Source organism: Salminus brasiliensis, chromosome 1 (genome assembly GCF_030463535.1).
Source record: "Salminus brasiliensis chromosome 1, fSalBra1.hap2, whole genome shotgun sequence".
NCBI lineage: Eukaryota > Metazoa > Chordata > Actinopteri > Characiformes > Bryconidae > Salminus > Salminus brasiliensis.
The window spans coordinates 7,288,403-7,312,330 of NC_132878.1; the positions used below are offsets into that span (position 1 = coordinate 7,288,403).

At 41.8% G+C, this 23,928-nt stretch overlaps 1 protein-coding gene across 1 annotated transcript in view; it reads left to right on the top strand.

Moving 5' to 3' along the window:
• The window catches only part of LOC140537852 (elastase-1-like), a 31,407-nt gene that overhangs the window by 732 nt on the left and 6,747 nt on the right, over positions 1 to 23,928 (top strand). The window contains exons 5-7 of the mRNA XM_072660129.1: positions 1,528 to 1,664; positions 1,830 to 1,975; positions 2,057 to 2,210. Of these exons, the coding sequence (XP_072516230.1) occupies positions 1,528 to 1,664; positions 1,830 to 1,975; positions 2,057 to 2,210 (437 nt within the window). The remainder of the gene's footprint in view (positions 1 to 1,527; positions 1,665 to 1,829; positions 1,976 to 2,056; positions 2,211 to 23,928) is intronic.

The following is a 23,928-nucleotide window of genomic DNA, read 5'->3' on the forward strand; positions in this document are numbered from 1 at the left end:
CGAATCTTGGATCCTGGTGCTTCGCCATCAGCGGCCGGAGCCTGAGAGAGCACAATTGGCCATGCTGGACAAATTCCTAATTCATCACTCCCTTTGTGATGCTGGCTGTCCGCTGGTTGATGCTTCAGACCTGAGGATCCAGTGCTTTCCTCTAAGCGCGTTGGCTGCCTAGACATGCTGCAATGGCAGCAGTTAAAAAAGAGGCTTGATGGCTGACTTCATGTGTCAGAAGCATTGCAAGTAACAGGGGGAGTCCTAGTGAGTGGGTGGGCTAATTGGCTCAGGAAAATTGGGGAGAAAATTGGAAAATTAGTAAATAAAAATCCAATGAACATTACTGATCATCGACCCCAGATGCAGTCGATCAGCCTAGACATGTTGGATATCTGACGTGTGCTTCTTTAGTCTAGATCGGGAGCTGCTAGGCTAATATTGCTAATAAACACAATGACTGGATTTGAAATCCCATCTCTATAAATACATGTCCACAAATGTCTCTCTTGACTCTCTCTCACCTTGACTGATCGACTGCATCTGGGGTGATTGATTAATCATATTTATTAAATTGTTGTGGCCCTATTTCTTTTAATAAATGCATTAGATATCACGTTATGTGGATGGTCCATTGTAGAAGCCTCTTAGATGCTCATCTGACCTTTAACTAATTTTCAACTGAAAATGTATTAAATGCAGCTAAACTCTAAGCTAAATGTAACTGTCTTTTGAATGTAACCCTACACCTAACCCTAAATCCTAACCTTAAGCCTAAACCTAACCTTAACCTTAACCCCAATCTTAACCCTTACACTAACCCCAACCTTAACCCTTACCCTAACCCCGATCTTAACCTCTACCCTAACCCCAACCTTAACCCTTACACTAACCCCAACCTTAACCCTAACCCCAACCTTAACCCTAACCCCAACCTTAACCTTTACCCTTACCCCGATCTTAACCCTTACACTAACCCAACCTTAACCCTAACCCCAACCTTAACCCTAACCCCAACCCCAACCTTAACCTTTACCCTAACCCCGATCTTAACCCTTACACTAACCCAACCTTGAAATAGGCTTGGTTGGGTCCAACCAGTGAGCCAGAGCACAAAAGAGAATTCAATTTTAAATCAAATACAGAATCAGATCAGAATTTAACCATAACCTAACCCTACACCTAACCCTTACCCTTACCCGAACCCTAGCCCTAGCCCTAGCCCTAGCCCTTACCCTTACCCTTAAAGCAATCCTAAAAACCAAAACCAAACCCTAAAAAGGTCAAATTAAGGTTAGGGTTAAGGTTAGGTGCAGGGTGAAATTCACTATACACTCATTCACATTTAACTTAACTTACATTCAAGTTCCTTTGCATTTAATACATTTTCAGCTGAATGTTGAATGTCAGGTGAGCATCTACGAGGCTTCTACAATGGACCATCCAGGTAAAGTGATACCATGAATCAAATTGAAGTCCAGTGCTGGTTTGTGTAGCTTAAGCAATAATTGATCATTGGTGTTCCCCTGACCTTAGGAATGACATTGCCCTGATACGTCTGACCTCTGAAGTCATCCTGAACTCTTATGTCCAGCTGGCTCCTCTGCCCCCTGCGGACCAGATTCTTGCAGGAAACGTAGCCTGCTTTGTCACCGGCTGGGGAGTCACACAGAGTGAGCATCGACTTGATCTCCTATCATTTAAAATGAACACCATCTTGCCCTGTTAGATGAAAGCTGAGCCCTGGTTGATCGAGGCGCTGGTCTTTTGTTGTTGTTACCACTAGAAAGGTCAAACTATGAGTTCATGCTGGTTTCCTCCCTCTCTATTTTGTTTAGCCGGCGGTTTTCTCTCTGCCCAGCTGAGGCAGGCTTCACTGCCTACAGTAGATCACGCTACCTGCACTAGCAGCACCTGGTGGGGCACTGCAGTCAAGAGCACCATGATCTGTGCTGGTGGAGCAGGAACCACTGCAGCTTGCAATGTGAGAGCCAGTTTTTAAGGATCTGGGATGTGGAATGACTCAAATGCAATGAAGCGCTGACCGTGTGTTCTCTTGCTGTAGGGGGACTCTGGTGGCCCTCTGAACTGTCTGGTTGGTGGTAGCTATGTTGTCCACGGACTGACCAGCTTTGTATCTGCTGCTGGTTGCAACACCATCAAGAAACCCACAGTCTTCACACGTGTGTCGGCCTACCTCTCCTGGGTGCAGGGAGTAAGTCTGTTTTTTCTTAATTGCTTGGAGGCACTGGATCAAATATCTAAACTTTACTACATTGTAGAGTGACCCGTTACACACCCTACATTTAGTTTATCTCATCTCTATAAATTGTATTAAATGCAGCTGAACTCTAAGCTAAATGTAAATGAATGTAACCCTACACATAACCCTAACCCTAACCTTTACCTTACTTTACCCTTAAATCAACCCTAAATCCTAACCCTACATCTAACCTTAACCATGACCTTAAAGTAATCCTAAATCCTAACCTTAACCCTAACCCCAACCTTAAATCTAACCCCAATCTTAACCCTTACCCTAACCCCAACCTTAACCCTAACCCGAATCTTAACCCTTACACTAACCCCAACCCTTACCCTTAACCCCAACCCTTACCCTTAACCCCAACCTTACCCTTAACCCCAATCTTAATCCTTACCCTAACCCCAACCTTAAGTCTAACCCCAATCTTAACCCTTACCCTAACCACAAACTTACCCTTAACCCCAATCTTAACCCTAACCCCAACCTTACTCTAACCCCAATCTTAACCCTAACCCCAACCTTACCCTAACCCCAACCTTACTCTAACCCCAACCTTACCCTAACCCCAACCTTACCCTAACCCCAACCTTACCCTTAACCCCAATCTTAACCCTTACCCTAACCCCAACCTTACCCTTAACCTCAACCTTACCCTTAACCCCAATCTTAACCCTTACCCTAACCCTAACCCCAACCTTACCCTTAACCCCAACCTTACCCTTAACCCCAATCGGAACCCTTAACCTAACCCCAACCTTACCCTTAACCCCAATCTTAACCCTAACCCCAACCTTACCCTAACCCCACCCTTAACCCTTACCCCAATCTTAACCCTTACCCTAACCTTAACACTTAGTGTGGCATTCCTGAGAATATAAGGCTATTAGTAGGAATAATACTGGCAGATCTGATGTGCTAGTCTGGGTGAGCATCGTAGTTTCACTGTACAAAACATACAATCAGGGAATATTTACAGTCGAGGATTCCATCCAATCTTACAGCTCATGCCTCAGTCTAGCTGTCTTTTCAATTTGGTCAAGCAAGGTACAGTCACATGCAGAACAATCTACAGCATCCCATGAAGACCTTTGTCTTTTGTAACCTGTAATCTTGTAATCTTATCTAGGAGAACCCTCTTAAATCTAGTCTAACTAGCTAACAGTTCTCATTTGTACACGGTTGTAAGAATATTACAACTTATTTCTACTCGTTTTAAGTAATTTTATCTTCGCAATCAGAAATACTTTATTGGTCCCAGGTGTCAGGCCCTGGGGCGATCCCAGGCCTCCGCCTCATTTCTGGTTCATTTGTGGCTGTTTAAGTTCTCCCAGCTATTATCCGAAAGCGAGGCTTGCAGCTTGAGTTCAGTTATCTCTCCCCGGGTTACCAAGCGAGGCTTGTGATTTGTGTTTGTCCCCTTCCCACGTTCTGATCACGGTAGTTTACGTATCTATCCCCTGTTGCTCCCTGCTCATCCCAGTCCCAGGTTTGTTGTGTCCACCGTTTTGTTTCTCACATTCTGTTTGTATTCCAGTTTTGCCCATTAGATTGCTGCTCATTGGTTTCACTGCACCTTCTTTTGTTTCCCTCTTGTGTTTAAAAAAAACCTTGCTTAGTTTCATCTCTGCGAGTGTTCACCCCATCACTGTCTGGCCGCACACGCCATGACACCAGCAGGGAAATTGCAGTTGTTACAGTTGCAACCGTTCGTGTTAGAATATATAAACACTGTATAAAATAAAATCATATGCACATAAGTTATATTAATTTAGTAACATGGCATAGTGGTAATAACTGTGATAATAAATATGGAAAATTGCACACATATTAAATTGAAGTACAGTTCTATTATTATTGCCAAGTAAAGTTGTTCTTGTTTAAATCTGTATTTCTTGACAAAATCTAAATTGCTATATCATAAATTAAGCAAAATGATCTGCCAATAGACATTTTTAATTGAGAAAATTTCTTAAAACTTAAAAACGTCTTTAACGTCTTCATCTTAACACAATTAAAATAAGTTAAAATAAATGAATCTTTAAATTGAGAAATATTGGATATTAAGATTACACTGAAGAGGATTTCACTTGCTGAAATATAATTTTTGCAGTGTGTTTAATGTTCTCCACTTCTGGACGACGGAACGGCTGATTTCTAATAGTTCTGAGATTTTTTTAAACCCCCTTTTCAGACTCATCTGCATCTACACCCTTCTTTCTGAAGGCCTCAGAGAGCTCTCTGGATTGTAGTCACCCCTCACTGCAACCATCAAGAGCAGACCAGACTAAAAGTCTGAGGTTTAAATAAGATAGACTCTTCCAGAATAATCCTCTCCAACCATGTTCTGATCATCTGCAGCTGATGTTCTGCTCCTGAGCCTAGACAACAAAGAACAAACCCTTCTTCAGAGTTTAGTTAGATTACCTCCATCTCTCAGCATTGATCACATGAAGATCAGATGTCCAAATATTTAAATATAATCAAAGAGACAAAGGTTTTTTTTTACAGGGTGTCCTCATTTCTTCAGGACTGTAAATAATCACTGGACTCATCAATGCACATTTTTGCTGAATGCGGTAGATGCGAACATCACAGCAGAAACGGGTAGAGGATTGCTGGTCAGGGTAACAGTGTGTATCGGGTTAATGATTGGATGGACAGGGAGGATTCTGTAGGGCTGAACAGTATACACTGCTGTGGTGATTAATGAGTGTGGAAAACCTTTTAACGGCCTTTTAAAAGAACCTTCTCTTGATGTAAAGGTTCCTCACTCTCACTTATCTCTATTACAATAATCATTCATCGTGGAACCGAAAGTGGATCTTCTATGGCATTGATCAAAGAACCATTTGATGCACCTTTATTTTAAGAATATATTTATTGCTGATCTCATCAAATCTCCTGATTCAGTCAATTGTGTTTTAATCCACATCAGATCACGGGCTAAACGGACCACTGCAGAAACGGGAGATGATCTACAGAGACTTCGGGAATCCTATAAAGGGTTGGTCCCATTGGAATCACCTCTTCTATCCATTTTTCTATCCTAATCTACGACATATGTATAACCTGAAATATATATAAATAAAATGACAGCATGTCTCTTTTTCTTACCTTCATTATTCCTTCACATCTTCTCCAGTAAACCCCAAGGTTGTTATTCATCTTCGTTAGAGCGCTATTAAGAGTAACTGTTGTGGCTCCACTGTGCTAAGACTAAATGAATGCCCTTACCATTTCAGGTCTCATTTTTCAGTATCTACCATTTGTGTAGCGCCTACAAATAGTAAGTATGTAGTACCTACTAATTTAGTACCTAGTAATTATTCAGTAACTGTAAGTATTTAGTATCTACTAATTATTCAATAAGTAGTAATTTTTCAGTAACTAGCAATTATTAGATAAGTAGTAACTATTAAGTAGACTATTAAGACGTCTGTGAAAACAGGTGGGGCTATTCCTTGGTTATAGAAGTTTGTAATAACACTTTCGGCCCGCCGGCGGGACATAGACTGTATAAGGGGTTAACAGGCTGTTGTTTACTGCCGTATTTGAAATGACTTCAGGTGATTAAGGTGATTTAGGAAGCAGTTATATTACCAAACGCTTTCCCAAAGTTTGGGTTTCATGTCCACATTTAAAAACAACATGGTTTGAATGTTCTAATGGAAGAAAGAAGTTAAGCATTGCTCTCCTGAACATAATACCGGAAGCTCCAGATGCAAAGAGTCTTTAATAGACAGCATGCATTGGTTTATTTGTTGTTAACAGTAAACAAACAAACATGGGTTGGTAACTTAATGGTGCAGAAGAAACCAGGCAGGGCATCTAGACATAGTAATCTCCAAGAATCAAGTGACTATTCCAGAATGAATGAACAAGATCCTTGATCATGTAGAGGTCATGGTATATGCTAGCTATGGCATTAGATCAGCCCACCAAGACCCTGATCTGGAGGCAACAGTGGCAAGGAAAACCTGGGGAGAAACCAAGCCTCACAAAGGGGACCCATCCTCCTCTGATAAAAGTCACCGAACCACCGTATAAGACTGTTCTACTGCCCAGGTGTGGTGATATCGTCACTAGCAGTGATGGTAAGAATAATGAAAGTGATGATGTTTAATGGTTTAATGGTAATAATAATAATGATAATGATTATAGTAATAGTAATAGTAAAGTAATAGTAATGGATGGTGGGCAACTAGTCTGAGGCAGGTGGCAGCAACTGCTTTGAGGTGGGTGGCTGAAGAACCCAATGGTCAATCTTCCACCAGGGTCAGGTCAGACAAGTGGTCCATCATTAACTTGTTTGACCACCAAGATTGGGATTTAACTGGGATACAGTATAACTGAGATAATAAATAATGGAATTTAAAATATATTATTAAATCCTTGGATAAAAACCCTTCACAGCACTTATGAGACACGCTTGCCCAGTGTGATGCACTGTGATCAGTAAGTCTGGAAGTGTCTATATTTCAGTACTGGAGGGGTACAGTTTCAAGCCTCACTGGGAGATAAGCTTAACCCTGGCTCTCTGAAAGCTGAGCTGTCTGATTTCTCTTAACAGCAGGAACTACATGAGGATGGGCTTTTATGGGGGGTCGCATGAGGTAATTTGAAATGTTTATAGCCCCCTCCCCCCTCCCTCTTTCTACTTTTCTTGGTTTTCCTGCCAAATTGCAGGTGGAAATTGTGTCTCTTTCTAAGGGTGAAGGTGGGTGAACGTGCATTGAAACCACAAAGAGGAAAGGGGGGGGTGTGTTGGTGACTGAGCCTCTCAGCACCAGGATTGCAGGCCTGAGATGCTTCTGGGAAGAACTTTCCGTTCCTAAAGCTCCGTCCTAAGCAGGAGGCAGAGTGTATGCAGTTATACTTTTATGGAGGTTAGCTGAATTCATTTAAAATATTAGCTTCTCTCTCTCTCTCTCTCTCTCTCTCTCTCTCGCTCTCTCTCTTACTCTCTCTCTATCTAGTGTTGGCAGGTTTGCCATTTTCCCACCAAATTGCAGGTGAAAATTGAGCTAGAGACAGAGAGCTGGAGACAGAGAAATAGAGACAGAGAAATAGAGACAGAGAGATAGAGACAGAGAGAGAGGCAGAGAACTAGAGACAGAGAAATAGAGACAGAGAAATAGAGACAGAGAGATAGAGACAGAGAGATAGAGACACAGAGAGAGAGAGGCAGAGAGATAGAGAGGCAGAGAGATAGAGACAGAGAGCTAGAGACAGAGAGATAGAGGCAGAGAGAGAGAGAGGCAGAGAGATAGAGAGGCAGAGAGATAGAGACAGAGAGCTAGAGACAGAGAGATAGAGGCAGAGAGAGAGGGGCAGAAAGATAGAGACAGAGAGATAGAGACAGGGAGCTAAAGACAGAGAGCTAGAGACAGAGAGAAAGAGACAGAGAGCTAGAGGCAGAGAGAGAGAGAGAGAGAGAGAGAGAGAGAGAGAGAGAGATGGAGACAGAGAGCTAGAGACAGAGAGATGGAGACAGAGAGCTAGAGACAGAGAGATGGAGACAGAGAGATGAGAATTACTAATGGGAATACACTCATGTAAATTGTAAAGAAATGTAGACAGTGGAGAGTAAAGGATTTAGGGGTTTATGTAGCAGCTTAAACATCTACTTACTGCACTAACTCACAGAACTTTATTTGAGGAGATTTTGACCTGATACTAGGGAGGGACCTCGGGGTATTTGGACAACACAGTCCTTTTCTACTGAACATGATTTACTGAATGATTAAATAAATCAAATTTATTTTTTATTTTTATTTATTTATTTTTTAAACTGCTGTTGTCCTAAAACATTAGTTACATTTAAGAGACATTCAGCTGAATGTTAGTGGAGCATCTACAATGCACCATCCAATTAGCTAAGCAGAGTGTTAAAATATTATTATATTATATTATATATTATTATGTTCATGGATATACAGTATATCGCTGCTGTTCAATCATAGTTTGAACCCTGTAACTGCTTCTTTACACTGTGTAAATAATTCTGAAAGACTGAACCAATAGAAATGCTCTAAATTACTTGGCATAAACTCTTATTTACATTAACTTTTATTCAACGTAAAGAACGATTTTGCTTTCTCCTGTAAAGTCACCATTTTGGAGATACCTGTTTTTTTTATTAGACTGTATGTTTTCTACTTTTTTGTCACAAGTTACAAAGTACAAAAACAGCGATTCCATCAGATATTTCCAGAAAGTTTTAATAATCCATGTCTCTAAATGTCCCTCACATGTCATTCCTGCTTTACTGCTGTGAAAAGGGTTATGGCCTTGTAAACAGAAACATGGCACTGTTCCAGAATGATTTCTTAAAAGTGTTTTCATTAGTAAGCTACTGTCAACACACCAAGCTATTGTCTATAAAACCTGATGACGGGAGAACAACATCTGACTGCCGGTAACTCAACCTGACAACCCTTACTGCAGTCTGAGAAGAGCCCGCCTGCATTACTAAAGAACAAACCAGGAGAGCTTACTTCAGCCAAGCATCTTGGGGGAGCTGCTGCAGACCTGCTGCAACCACTACAGTTTTGATCAAATTTTCAAAGACAAATCATATATTCCCGAAACGGAAAGGTTACAGGAGTAGACAAAAACGTTTAGAACTTTCAGTAGACTATATTATTATGTTAATTATATATTATAATAATAATATTCTAATTTTGGAAGATTTTGTATTGGTCAATTCATCAAGAAACATCCACACAAGGTAAATGGCAGTGGCACGGGTCGTCTTCAACGTTTCTAAGTTCAGCCATGTCACTCCTCTGCTGCGTTCTCTCTTCACTGGCTTCCTGTAGCTGCTGCCCAGGTCATCAGATTCAGAACCCTGAAGCTGGCCTACAAAGCCAAGAATGGACCGAGCAGTCCCTCCCTACTTGACGCCTATGGTCAAAAGCCGGTCAGTACCAAGAGCCCTTCCAGCTTCAAGTACAGCAGAGTCCAACACTCACTGTCTTCAAACCCAGACTGAAGACCCTCCTCCAGGAGTACTTAGGGAAACTGTGTGTGAGGTCTGTATTTAGTCGTATCTAAGCTTAGAGGGATCTTTTGGATTCTAGTCGATACAAACTAGCTAAGGGTATTTTCTGAATTACAGTGAAGCACTTTGGTAAGTCGCTCTGGATAAGAGCGCCCCCAGCATTGAGCTGTGGATCAGTAGAACTGACTGTGTTCTCTGGAATGATGATTGGTGCTCCATCCAATACTTTTGGGATGAGTTAAGGAGGTGGGGATGAGGTGGTGTTGTGACTTGAGATTTGTTTACTGCATTTTATATTTAGTCATTTTACGGCTGTGGAAATATTTTATTAGGCTTTTAATTATTTCTTAAAAATTAATTCTTAAAAAAATCCACTCTCCGCTCAACATCAACGGCTCGGTGGAGATCGTTAAAAGCACCAAGTTCCTTGGTGTCCACCTAGCGGAGAACCTCACCTGGTCCCTGAACAACAGCTCTCCAGCCAAGAAAGCCCAGCAGCGTCTCTACCTCCTCCGGAAGCTGAGAAAGGCCCGTCTCCCTCCACCCATCCTCACCCTCTTCTATAGGGGGACCATAGAGAGCATCCTGAGCAGCTGCATCACTGCCTGGTTTGGGACTTGCACAGCCTCTGACCGCAAGACCCTACAACGTATTGTGAGGACAGCTGAGGGGATCATCGGAGTCTCTCTCCCCTCCATGGACATTTACACTATCCGCTGCATCCGCAAAGCAACCAGCATTGTGGATGACTCCACCCACCCTTCACACAGACTGTTCTCCCTCCTGCCATCAGGAATGGTTAAATCCCTTTTGCCGGCATAATGGGGACTTACACATCGTTAGGCAGGTGGTATTAATGTTCAGGGTGGAACAATGACTTAGTTATTGCATTACTAGAGTCTACTACCAGCTATTCAGCTGGTGCTACAGCGTGTCCATTGATACAGGTTACAACCACAGTGACGATAAACATACAGTGAGCAGTGTAACAATAGTTGGAGGAAAAGGTGCTACGGAGCACCATATAACTTATCTCCACCACCTTCCAAAGAAGATGACCTGCATCTCTGGTTGAAGGAACTACATCTAAAACATCCACCCAAACGTCCATATAAACATCTGCTCTTACCATTCTGCGGAGGGGAAACCAACACCAGATCATCCTCAGCCAGAGAATTGGCTTGGTTATGAAGCTCCAGTGAAGCAGATGTGTTGGTGCTTGTGAGGTTCTCTGGTCTTTCATTCTGGAAGAGCCTTACTATCTACTATTTTGCACACTTTGTAGTGTAGTTAATGAGGCAGGGGTCTCATTTAAGCAATGAACTGGTGGTCTCCACAACCTAGAGACGTCTAATTCCAGTCAGCTATAAAATTCCTGTCTGGTCCTAGATAAAATGTATCTTACTAGTTCATGTAGAATAACTCATGTGTTCATTCAAGCAGAACAAAGCTTGTTGCTTTTCTTACATCCTTTAAAAAGTTCAGCCTGGGTGATGGAAGAAAGTTTAACATTAGAACTGTCTTCAGTTTCTCCATAGGACCTCTCAGCAGGTGAAGTCATGCCACGCACAGCAGGCCTGAAACTCTGATGTTTGCAAGTTTGTGCTGTTTTCCTTTTGTTGTTTGCAAGCAATGATGCTCAGGTTACGTACCAGTCTTATTTTAGCCTCAGACATTCATGTCTTATGTTATTTCTTTTTTTTGTCTCTGTCTTTTATTAATTACTTATTATGTAAAGCAGCTTTTTGACGACAACAGTTGTAAAAAGCTATACAAATAAATCTGACTTGACTTGACATAGAGTTTGGTTTGCTCTTGATTGTTAAAATTACATTTTAGGATTGTTGGAGACTTACTCATCTTGTGGTCTGACCCCGGGCTGAACTTGCTAGGACGGCCGGACCTGGCCATGTTGGCAGTTGTTTTAAATGTTCCTTCACCTGTAAATTTAGTTCAATATTTAATTAAATTTGTTTATATTTATTTAATATTTTTAAATATATTTAATTGTTTGTTTATATAGCGCCTTTCACAACAAATGTTGTTACAAAGAGCTTTACAGAGATGCAGGTCCACGCCTCTTATGAGTAAGCTCCACAGTGGAGGTGGTGGCGACAGTGGCAAGGAAAAACTCCCTCATAGTAAGAGGAAGAAACCTTGGGATAAACCAAGGACTCAGTCTGAGGAACCCATCTGCCTTAGGTCGACCCGCACAACACAAACAAACAAACAAACAAACAACATTACACAAAGAACTAGACAGACAGATCATGAAGAGCTATAGCTAATGTAGGAGCAGGTTATGAAGTATAAGTGTGAGTAGTTGCTGGAAATATGCTCAGTGTTAATGTGGATCATTGCAGAACTCCAGGACAGTGGACCGGCTGATTTCTGATTGTTCTGACATCTTTTAAACCCAGAAAACAATAACATTACAGCTCTTACAGTCAACTGCTGGCGCTGTTCTGCCAAATACACACAGCCTGCCATGTACTCGAAGAATTGAGAAAACAGCTGCCTCACATATAGTTTCATATACTTCTTACTTTAAATAAAGATCACATACAGTTCTGTAGTTAAGTATACTGTAACCTCCAAAGTCGTTCACAAAGCTACCCAAATAAACAAAAATCTGTCCTACAAATCTAAATCTGGATATACGCCACATATTACTCAACTGCTTTGAGTTAGGTGAACATTTATGGTCATCTTCCAGTGATTGGTCTATGCAAGCTTAACAAAGGCACATGCCAAGAAATCAACTGCTCTGTTTTATTTGAATGGTTTATTAATATTAAGAGAGTCTATGTGTGGAATTCAACCTATTTGAGTGCAACTCATGCCTTTCCCCATTGGCTCCTGGCACCACCTATTTGCATACTGGTCATGGTTTTCTCCCTACTCTGTGTGTAGTCGTTCCCCCCAGGTTTCATCCCCCAATGTAGTCGTTTGTAATTTATGTAGTGTGGTAGCTCCTTGCCTTATTGCTGAAGGCTTTCTCTGCTGCTGCTAAGTGTGGCTTCATGTTGGTGAAATGCTTTAGCGGCCACTCATGCACTGTTGTAGAACTATACCATCAGCATTTTTGAAGATGGTAATTGTTGGTTGGGTAAAGCCTGATAGAGGTATTCAGATCTGGACATTGTAATCCTTGGTAGGTGTGACACTTTGTGACTAATCAACTACATTAACTTACATTAACTGTTTCCTTAACGTCCAGCAAGAACAAAATCCAGGCCTGGAGACTTAATCTAAATATATTTAATGTATATTTTAAGACATCTCTTATACACTGTGCATAAACAATACTAATGCAGTTGTAATACTTCCTGAATGTGTTTTAATTACACTTTAGGTTTATGTCAAATATTAATTTTAATACATGTGCAGAAATATGTTTATAGTCTACCTAGGTCTACTTTGATAGCTCTATTTTTGCACAGTTAAGAACACTTAAAACAAGTAAAGGTAGGCTTACAAGTAAAAGAATACTTTACTAATACTTCTATTTTTATACAATTAAAATTCAGCCTGGTTTGGTGTTCTGGAACAGGAAAATGTGGAAGAGCTGTCACTGTCACATAACGCAAACCAGCATATAACTGACATTACTGTTCTCGTTCTAGGAAATGTGTTGAAGACAACTGACATTAATCTATACCAATAGGCCAAAACACATTCGCACCATCTGCCTACTATTGAGTGGGTCCCTCAAGGTCCTTTGTGTCCCCAAAAAAGATCTGACCTGTCGAGGCATGGACTCCGCAAGTCCTCTGAGAGTGTCCTGTGATATTTGTCAAACAGCAGATCTTTGTAGTCCTGTAAATTGTGAGGTGGGACCTTCATAGATGGCATCACTGAGCCATGATCCAATTGGCGATGCCATGGTTTAGGGCTAGTAGTTTAATTTTGGTTTAGGTTAAGTTTAGGTTAGGTTAAGTGTAGGTCAGGTTATGGTTAATATCAGGTTTAGGTGTGTTAGGTTAAGTTGAGGTCAAGGTTGAGGTTTAGGTCAAGGTTGAGGTATAGGTTGAGGTGGAGGTTAGGTTAGGTTAGGTTATGGTTAGAATGAAGTTTTAGGTTGAGGTGTAGGTTAGTTAAGGTTAAGGTTAGAATTAGGTTAAGGTGTGGTAGGTTTAGGTTGAGGTATAGGTTAGGTTAGGTTTAGGTTAGAATTAGGTTTTAGATTGAACTGTAAGTAAGGGTAAATTTAAAATTAGGGTTTAGGTTGAGGTGTAGGTTAGATTAGGTTGAGGTGTAGGTTAGATTAGGTTGAGGTATAAATTAGGTTAGGTTAAGGTTAGAATCAGGTTTTAGATTTACATGTAGGTTAGGTTAGGTTTAGGTGTAGGTTAGGTTAGGTTTAGGACATGTTAAGGTTAGAATTAGGTTTAGGTGTAGAAGGTTAAGTGTTGGTTTAGGTGTAGGGTCCGGTAATAATCTCACTGGTTGCTTTAAAATGTTCTCTATTTAAATCATCTGATTTCTGTCTGGATGGCATCAGTAATCTGTACAGATTGTAAAAATCCTGTCTTTTAGTTGTAGATGTACAGATTCCTCCTGATACCATACTGTCTGAAGATGAGATCAGATCCAACCGAGGGTCATCAGAACACAAGCTTCAATAAAAGAGATAGAACTCAACATCACCTGGACTTTTCAAAGGCCCTAAAATAGTCCCTGTCACATTTACTTACATTTGTATATTTGCCAAGAATATGACAGAATACAGAGAATTTAGTTTGAGTTATTTCAGAATTCTGAGTCAGTCTGCTTTTTATGTCCAGGTTTAAATGAAAAAGGTGTTCAGACCTTTTGACTGCAGTCTTCATTGACCCTTTTAAAACTAACCGACTGTGATTGGAGGAAACACTTTTCCTTTCACTTTTAAGGAGTACAATGCTTCAATTAGATAAACATCTAATCATTAAGCCTCTGCTATGGCACGCTTGAAGGAATATTAAGCCCTGAAAAGCCCTGATAAGTCCTGATAAGTACTGACAGGTCTGTTGTTGTTGTTGTAGATAGAGGAAAATACAGGCTCAGTGGGTCAGTATTATAGTATAGGGAGTTTATAGGGAGTTTAGGACAAAAGGCAGGTTACAAGGACTAATAGCAATAAAAGCTGGCCTTTAGGTGGCCTTTAGGTGACTGTTTGCCAGATGACAGCAATGCGGAGTGTCTTGACTGGGGGTTATAGGGGCTCTGATGCCTACTCTCTACTTTCTCTGAGGATTTCTACACCTGCTTCCTGATGCGTAGACAATAATCTATCCACGATTGGTCATGAACCCAGAAGACTGCAGACTCAAAAAGCCACCTACTTTCTAGAACCAGAACACAGCTTCTATGGGAGCCACTGTAGAAACTGATTTCTGTAGATTTCTAGGAGGCCTACAGGCACTGACCCGTAAGCTGTGCCAAGAACTAGACTAAAAGAACAGACTCTACATTTTTTATTAGTTGGATGAAGCAGCGCTCGCAGTGTTTACTGGTGATTTGGAGATTATGTTTAATGAGACATCGGTCAGAATTCACTTGTAACTTCTGATCATTTCCCCTTGAAATGATTCCTAAATGCCTTGTCATACATTAATTTCCAAAGGAATCTTCCAGACCTGATTAGAGATGCTAGATGTTAGAAGTCCTGATATGAAATGTTTGGCAAAACTAAGTAGTCATTTCAGACTGCTGTCCAAAAGTTTGTGGACACCTCTTCTAATGAATTCATTTAGCTACTTTATGTTGCACCCATTGTGCAAATGCACACACACAGCTTGTCTAGACCCTGTACAGAAGTATTGCCAATAGAATAGGACTCTCTGGAGCAGATAAACATATATGAACCCATTGGCGCCATGCCTAATGCCAGGCATTGGCAAGAGGTAGGACTAAATGACTTTATTGCCATTCCGATTTACATTGCAGTTATTTTTTTATGAAATATAATGAAATATAATTCTAAGCGCACATGAAAGGATCCATTGAGTTTACAGATTAAATGCAGTTTTAAGCTTCTTGTTAATTAATGGTTGTCTTTCTTTGTCACGTTTGGCATAAACATGACTAGGGGCTTCTGATTGGTCTTGAGCAGGAAGTTCATGCGTTCATTTGTATGGAAAGTATTTTTCTTGTTGCAATTCAAATTGCACTTTTAATTATAAAAGGATTAATCTTTCATCCCTAGCTAGTGAGGTATGCTCTAGTCACACAATGCAATCAAATCCTCACGGCAATAGTCCTCCAGAATCTAGTAGAAAGTCTTCTTTCCTGGACAGTAGAGGCAGTTACTACAGAAAAAACAATGAATAAGCAGGTGTCCCCATACTTTTGTCCATATAGTGTATGACAGAGCTTCCACATTGTCATGTGCCAAGAATGTGGTGCATGGATGCAAAAAGGCTGGTTCAAAGGTTTCTCAAAGTCTGGAAATCAACAATCGCCAGTTTTTCTGAATTGATTCATGGTCAAAGAACTTTAAGATCATCATCAAGTGGAACCGTGGTGGTTCCCTTAGACAATGTGCATTTTCAACTAAGAAAAATGTACAAAGTTCACGTTTGGATCCCTTAAAGAGAACTTTTCAGTAGATGCAGTAGTAGGTTCATGAGATGCAAGTGTGAGGAACCTTCTGAAGTTTAAAGACCCTCCACAGAGTGTAAGAATCAATCAGGAGCATTCGTACTGAGTAATGGGAGACGTCCAGCTGGCTCCTCTGCCCCCTGCAAGCCAGGTCCTGCTATGTCACCGGCTGGGGAGTCACACAGAGTAAGCAGCAACCTTATCTCCTACCATTTTAAGTGATGATATCTCTGCCTCCTTCAATCACATATCAGTCTGTCTGAACTGAACAGAACTGTCTGGTTGGTGGAAGCTATGTAGTCCATGGACTCTCCAGCTTTGTGTCGGCTGCTGGGCCATTTGCAACACCATCAGGAAGCCCTCGGTCTTTACCTGTGCGTCTGCCTACCTCTCCTGGATGCAGGGCGTAAGTAGATGCTTATTTCATTGATTTTAACAGAAAACTGTATCCAATCAATACTATGTTTTACCCACATCAGATTACTGGAACTCCACTGGAAAGGGATTTGGAGCGATGGAAGGAATCCTACCAATAGTTTCTTCTTTCTGAAGCTGTTCCACAATCATCATATTTAAAGTCATATATATTATCAATACTACAAGTCAATACAGCCTGAAAATGAAATCACGTGCCTTTGTTTGGGTCAAATGAATGTTCTAATCTTCCCTTGGCTCTTTACCTTCTTACATTTACATTTACATTTACGGCATATCCAGAGCAACTTACAAAGTGCTTTGTTATTTACCCAAGAAAAAACTCAGCTAGTTAGAATAGACTAATAGTTCAAAGATATCTCTAAGCTTTAGACATTACTAAACACAAGTCAGTAAGGTGACCATAGTACTCTGCTATTTGTCCAAGTACTCTCAGAAGAGGAGGGTCTTCAGTCTGCATTTGAAGACAGCGAGCGATTCGGCCATTCGGACACCCAGGAGAAGCTCGTTCCACCACTTTGGTGCAGGACAGGAAAAAGCCTGGACGCTCGTCTTCCGTGGATTTTGAGGGATGGCGGGTCAAGCCAAGCCGTACTTGAAGCTCGAAGGGCTCTTGGTGCGGATAGGCTTTTGACCATTGCCATCATGTACGGAGGGGCTGGTTCATTCTTGGCTTTGTAGGCCAGAGTCAGGGTTCTGAATCTGATGACCTGGGCTGCAGCTACAGGAAGCCAGTGAAGAGAGAATGCAGCAGTGGAGTAACATGGCCGAACTTAGAAGCGTTGAAGACGACCCGTGCCGCTGCATTCTGGATGAGTTGCAGAGGACTGATGGTGCACAGAGGGAGACCAGACAAAAGTCTTGTAGTGACGAGAGACTGAACGAGCACCTGGGCGGACTCTCTAGAGAGGAAGGGTCGAATTCTCTGAATTTGCATTGACTCTGATGGTATAATTGATGAATTGATGAGTCCTCCTCACCTTGAAGCCAATACAAGGCCAAGACTGAAGTTGAGTCCCATTAAACTATCACTGAAGGTTGTCATGTCACTCTTGGCTGGAAAGGTGGTCTTTGAGAGTTGTGGGAATGGACAGTCATACGCTGGAGATCTTGGAACACTTAACTGAAGTTTTACAAGATTAGCACTAAAGACTTTACTTGGAAACCCCCCTGGACAAGGTGCCAGCAGGGCATCTAATGGTCTAGCTTTGCTTCAGTATACCTTCTCTAGCCCCAGTTTAAACCTACAGACCTGAGTGTGTTGAACTGTTGGTGGGAACTAGTTGACTATGTTCCTCAGTGTTGTTCCAGCACTGATGTTATAGCCTATGAACGACTCCTGAACAATTTAGGACTTTCAGAGGAACATGTACATTGCTAATTATAGTAAGAAGTCCCCTCATAACCGAAACCAGGCTCTGCCAGTTCCTAAAGTCAGTATACACTGTATTGTCAAAAGCATTGGGACACCTTCTTATTTCTTGTTTCTTCTCAAATCAAGGGTATAGAAAAGAATGATTCCAGCTTTTGTTGAAGTAACTGTCTCTACTGTCCAGAGAATAAGGCATTCTACTAGATTTTGTAGGAGCATTGCTGTGAGGATTTGATTATGCTCAACCACAAAAGCGTTAGTGAGGTCAGGATGTTGGATGATTACCAGCCCAGCTCATCACCAACTCCCTGACCCATTAGAGTGGGGGGTTTCATACCCATCCAGCAAGCTCAGTACTGACAGATCTCAGAAAAAAATAGCTCTGAATGAGGCTGGGTTTAGTCGCTCACTCTTCATTAGGCCATTTTTCAATTTTTCAGTTCTTTTACATGGTACAAAAGGCTTTGTGCTCACTCTTTGGGTTCTTGCGCAGTGTGAATGGACTTCGTCTGGTAGAGGTCAGATGCATCTCCTCTAAAATTCCTCCTCAGACTATCAATAGAAATGCTACTGTTGAGTTTCAGAATATTTCTCAGACTCCTACCTGGACTCACAGCTTTAAATGGCATCCTCGAGACTTTCAAGCATGAATATGTCATTTATACAGGTTCATATCAGTCTGTGTGTAAAAGGCTGTTTTTCTATTCCTGCCTGTGACTTCTGGGGGACTTCTGGGGGACTTTTGGGAATTGCTGTTTGTACTGCCCACCCTTAATGCCTTGGGTTAGTCTCTAACTCTACTCCACTCTATGTAGTAATATAGGCGACTGTCCAGTTGTTCTGTCCAGCACATTGACCAGGATTAATTTACTCCAGAATATCCACCCATTTCTCCTCCATATCAGCAAACCTGATGGGCATGCAGTAGCTTGACGCGGCTGTAATCGCTGAAGGTAGTGCTGGCTTCCTCCAGTAGCCCCTGCAGCTCAATTTCCTTTTGTAGGAATTATACTAGATCAATACTTCTCATGACTGGCTCTAAGGCATTAACCCTCTGCCACCAGGGGTTAACAGGAGCTTGAATGAAGGATGGCTTTGGATTACTTTCTGGGGCCTAATTGCCAACTAACCTACACCTGGAAATGATCTCAGACAATCTTCAACAGGGACCATACAGTATGTTTACTAAGTAATTCTATGTCTTATCATGCTGTTATTTCAAGGGTATGTATGACTAAATGCTCACCTGAAATGAGATTGTTGAGCAATTGCTAGGTTCATCTAATGAAGAACATTGATTGGGGATCAATACTCCTCCTGGCTGGCTCACCAAGGATTTCACCCTGTGCTACTATAGATTAGTTTAGTCTGTCTGATGAATGATGCAGAACGTATAATGAGAGAGTTTAGTGATTCACATTAGGACAATGTAAAAATACAGCCCTTCCGTAACTGACTAAAGGCCGTAACAAGGAGGTACACAGTTTTATACAGTCACATACACTAAACGGACAAAAGTGTCCAGACAGAGTTCAGCTACTCTACCAGGCACCTATTACAGATACAGGCTTTTATGTGTGACTTCTCTGTGGAGCTCCAGCCAAAACCTATGGGATTAGTTTGAATAAGAGTGGCATTTATGATCTACAGTGGGGGAAAAAGAATTTAGTCACCAATTGTACAAGTTCTCCCACTTAAAAAGATGAGAGAGGCCTGTAATTGACATCATAGGTAGACTCAACTATGAGAGACAAAATGAGAAATAAATTCTGAAAATCACATTGTCTGATTTTTAAAGATTTTATTTGCAAATAATGGTGGAAAATAAGTATTTGGTCACCTACAAACAAACAAGATTTCTGGCAGTCACAGACCTGTAACTTCTTCTTTAAGAGGCTTCTCTGTCCTCCACTCATTACCTGTATTAATGGCACCTGTTTGAACCCGTTAACAGTACAAAAGACACCTGCCCACAACCTCAAACAGTCAGACTCCAAACTCCACTATGGTGAAGACCAAAGAGCTGGCGAAGGACACCAGAAACAAAACTGTAGACCTGCATCAGGCTGGGAAGACTGAATCTGCAATAGACAAGCAGCTTGGTGCGAAGAAATCTACTGTGGGAGCAATAATCAGAAAATGGGAGACCTACAAGACCACTGCTAATCTCCCTCGATCAGTGGCTCCACGCAAGATCTCAGCCCGTGGGGTCAAAATGATCACAAGAACGGTGAGCAAAAATCCCAGAACCACACGAGGGGACCTAGTGAATGACCTGCAGAAAGCTGGGACCAACGTTACAAAGGCTACCGTCTGTAACACGCTACGCCGCCAGGGACTCAGATGTTGCAGTGCCAGACGTGTTCCCCTGCTTAAGCCAGTACATATCCGGGCGTGTCTGAAGTTTGCTAGAGAGCATTTGGATGTTCCGGAAGAGTATTGGGAGAATGTCTTACGGTCAGATGAAACCAAAGTAGAACTGAGTTGCATACAAAGAACACCATACCAACTGTGAAGCATGGGGGTGGCAACATCATGATTTGGGGCTGTTTCTCTACAAAGGGACTAGGATGACTGGTCCGTGTACATGAAAGAATGAATGGGGCCATGTATTGTGAGATTTTGAGTGCAAACCTCCTTCCATCAGCAAGGGCATTGAAGATGAAACGTGGCTGGGTCTTTCAGCATGACAATGATCCCAAGCACACTGCCAGGGCAACAAAGGAGTGGCTTCGTAAGAAGCATTTCAAGGTCCTGGAGTCTCCAGATCTCAACCCCATAGAAAACCTTTGGAGGGAGTTGAAGACTTACAGAAAAGATAAGATAAGATAAGATAGTCCTTTATTAGTCCCGCAGTGGGGAAATTCTCAGTGTAACAGCAGAAAGGGATAGCAAGACACTCTCACTTACAAAAATTTAGATAAATAATTTACACTATAAAACGTTTGACCTCTGTCATTTCCAACAAAGGATATATAACAAAGTATTGAGATGAACTTTTGTTATTGACCAAATACTTATTTTCCACCATTATTTGTAAATAAATTCTTTAAAAATCAGACAATGTGATTTTCAGAATTTATTTCTCATTTTGTCTCTCATAGTTGAGTCTACCTATGATGTCAATTACAGGCCTCTCTCATCTTTTTAAGTGGGAGAACTTGCACAATTGGTGACTGACTAAATACTTTCTTTCCCCACTGTATAACTAATCATCCATTCTCAGTACCTGACCGCACTAATGCTGTCATGGCTGAACGCCATCAAATTCTCAAAGCAACATTCCAAAATCTAGATGTAAGGCCTTTGCAGAAGAGCAGAAGCTGTTAAACGGCATAAACTGGCTAACGATGGTATAAGAAAGGCTATGAACTGTTTTGGTGTACTGGTTGATTTTAATGGACCTCCCTTGCTGAGAGGTGCAATTACTGAAAGCTCTCCCACCACCATGCTTAACATCCCTAGCCATCACCAAGCCACGCAGTCTGCCTTTACACACATTGTGAAATTTCTTCCCTCTTAGTTCCCCCACCATCAGCTGTGAGTGGTATTATTGAACAGTGGAAGCGTTTAGGAACCACAGCTGCTCGTAAAAGACCATGTAAAGTTACAGAGCGGGGTCAGGGCAGAGCGCAGAACAGTGGTCAACGCTCTGCTGACTCAATAACTGCAGAGCTCCAAACCTGTTGTTAGAGCTGCAATAGAGGACCAACTCCATGTTAATGTCTGTGGATTTAGAATGGGTGTCATAAAAGCGTCTGTAGCTGTAATGTGGAGGTGTCCCAATACTTTTGTCTATACTGCGTAGAGAGTAATGTTTATAAATAGCAACAGAAAGGATCCGATAATGACCCAAGGAAGAGATATGGACATGCTCCTCTCATAATATATGCAACCCTTGAGGAACATCATTTACCTGCCTTGGCCAAGAGTTAAGGTCTTGCCATTTTATCAGCTGTAACTCATCGGAGTTCTTACTGAAGGAACTGAAGAATTTGCAAGGTCTTCAGATTCTGAGCCTTTCTTAATCTTAAAAAAGTGCTGATGAATAAATACATGTGAAATGATGTCTGTATATTGCTCCAGTATTCGATCAGGACTTGCCAAGTGCTGCAAAGGTGCTCAGGTCAAAGATTCTCAGCATCTGTGCAGATGTTCAGAACAACATGCCCATCAGAAAGTTCGGGGGCCTTTTCTATGATATGGAGCTTGCACCAGGGGGTGTGTTTTTTGGTCTGAGGATGCTCTCCGTTTCCATAACTTCAGCAGACACCATCTAACATGATTAAATAGAAAATAATATTGTAATACTCAATCAATGGCATTCAATTTGTAGCTGTTAAACTAGACCCCTGGGAACAGACCAGACACCCCCTCCTCCTCACCACCACCTTTAAATTAGGAATGGATTTTACAAAGCAGGACACCCAGGTGATTAGTGCCTTTCTTTTTTCCTCCATGTTTTCATCTTCTCTCAATGACAGTAATTATGGCTCAACCAACTCTGCAGTGATTCCTACAATTAATTTTTACAAGGGTCTGGGAACTCACGCTCTGTACCAGATCCTTTTAGTATGAAACTCAAACCCATTTGGTAACAAACCAGCAGGTTCGGAGCTCTGCAGGTGATTGATGTTCCTCAAGGGTTGCTTACATTATGAGAGGAGCATGTCCATATCTGTTCTTTGGGTCATCTTTTGGGACTTTTTTTTAGAATGGGAAACCTCATTCTAAACCCATAGGCATTAATACGTAGCTGGTCCCCCTTTGCAGCTCTAACAGCAGCAGGTCTGGAGCTTTGCAGTTATTGAGTCAGCAGCAGAGCGTTAGATACTTTTCTGCACTCTGCTCTGAGCTCAGCACTCGGCTCTGACCCCGCTCTGTGGAGTATCTAGAAGAGAAGAAATTTCACTAGTGTGTGGAGAGGCAGACTGCATGGCTAGGTGCTTCATTTTATACACCTGTGGCAATGAGACTAAATGAAACACCCGAGTTCAATGATTGTGTGTCCCAATATTTTTGTCCATACAGTGTACGTACCTGCCTTTACTAGAGGCTTTACTCTCTTCAAATTCTCAATGGGTCATGCAATGCCCATGTCTTTGGAGGTGTGCTGATTAAAAGAAAGTGGGTGTGGACAGCTGCTCACTGAGTTGAGGTAAACATCCACCCCAATGGGACAAGACTGAAGGTTTGGTTGTGGAAGATCCATTATTGCTATGTGTTAATGCCTGATATTTCACAGTTCAGGTGGCCCAGATTTACATAATGAACTGGGGTTTTAGGGTGGATTACCTCTGTCAACTTTAGGAACGACATAGGAATGATCCTTCTGGCCAAGGAGGCCATCCTAAACCCTGCCACCCTTAGTCCAGACCCCCTCTAGCAGATGGATGTGCTACATATCTGGCTGACCACATACACTCTTAAACTCCATACATGTTCAGGTAATAGAGGTCCCTCAATGTAACAATACAGTGTGTAATATTTTTCCATTTCCCGCTGCCTCTCCCATGTGCAATAAAGGGTCAATTTGCAATTATCTGTAAATAATATCGTTTTTAGGAATTTATGACTTCTATTACTTATATATGTATGTATACGCTGGTAATTATATGTATACACTGGTAATTTATCTACTTTTTGCATCTGAAGGGCTTGCAGGGAGCAATAGGAGCTGAGCGGGATGGGAGGGGTCCAACGAAAAGCCGCAAGCCTAGCTTGGGCTACAGGGGTAACCAGAAACTAGATCCAGAGCCGCGCTCTGTGAACACAGGGGTAGCTGGAGAGTCAGCTGCCTGACTAGATAACGAGGCTGCCTCGTAGCTGGGCTCGCCTCGGAGCATGAGCAGGACGCTCGCCTCTCGAATCAGACTATGATATCTCTTGACTAAGAATGGATCACTTGCCAACCTGAACATTCCACAAACGCATGGGGAATCACGGAGAGTCAAGGAGATTCCTGGAGATTCCAGGAGATTCCAGGAGATTCCTGGAGAATCAATTCACGGCAAGGAGTGGCCGTCATGGAGCTCCTTAAATGCTCCCAGTCCCAGGTGCAGGTCATGAATACAAACGAACACAAATGAACTGAAAGTGAGGCGGAAGACCTTATATGGGCCTGTAGGCGGCGGCCCGGGATCGCCCAGTGGAAGGGGGGGAACGCGATAACAGGGCCTGACATTACACTGTGAATTTCCCAACTGTGGGACTAATAATTACAATCAGGATCAGAATCTCTTAATTTGGCCAAATATGTTACACATACAAGAAATTTTA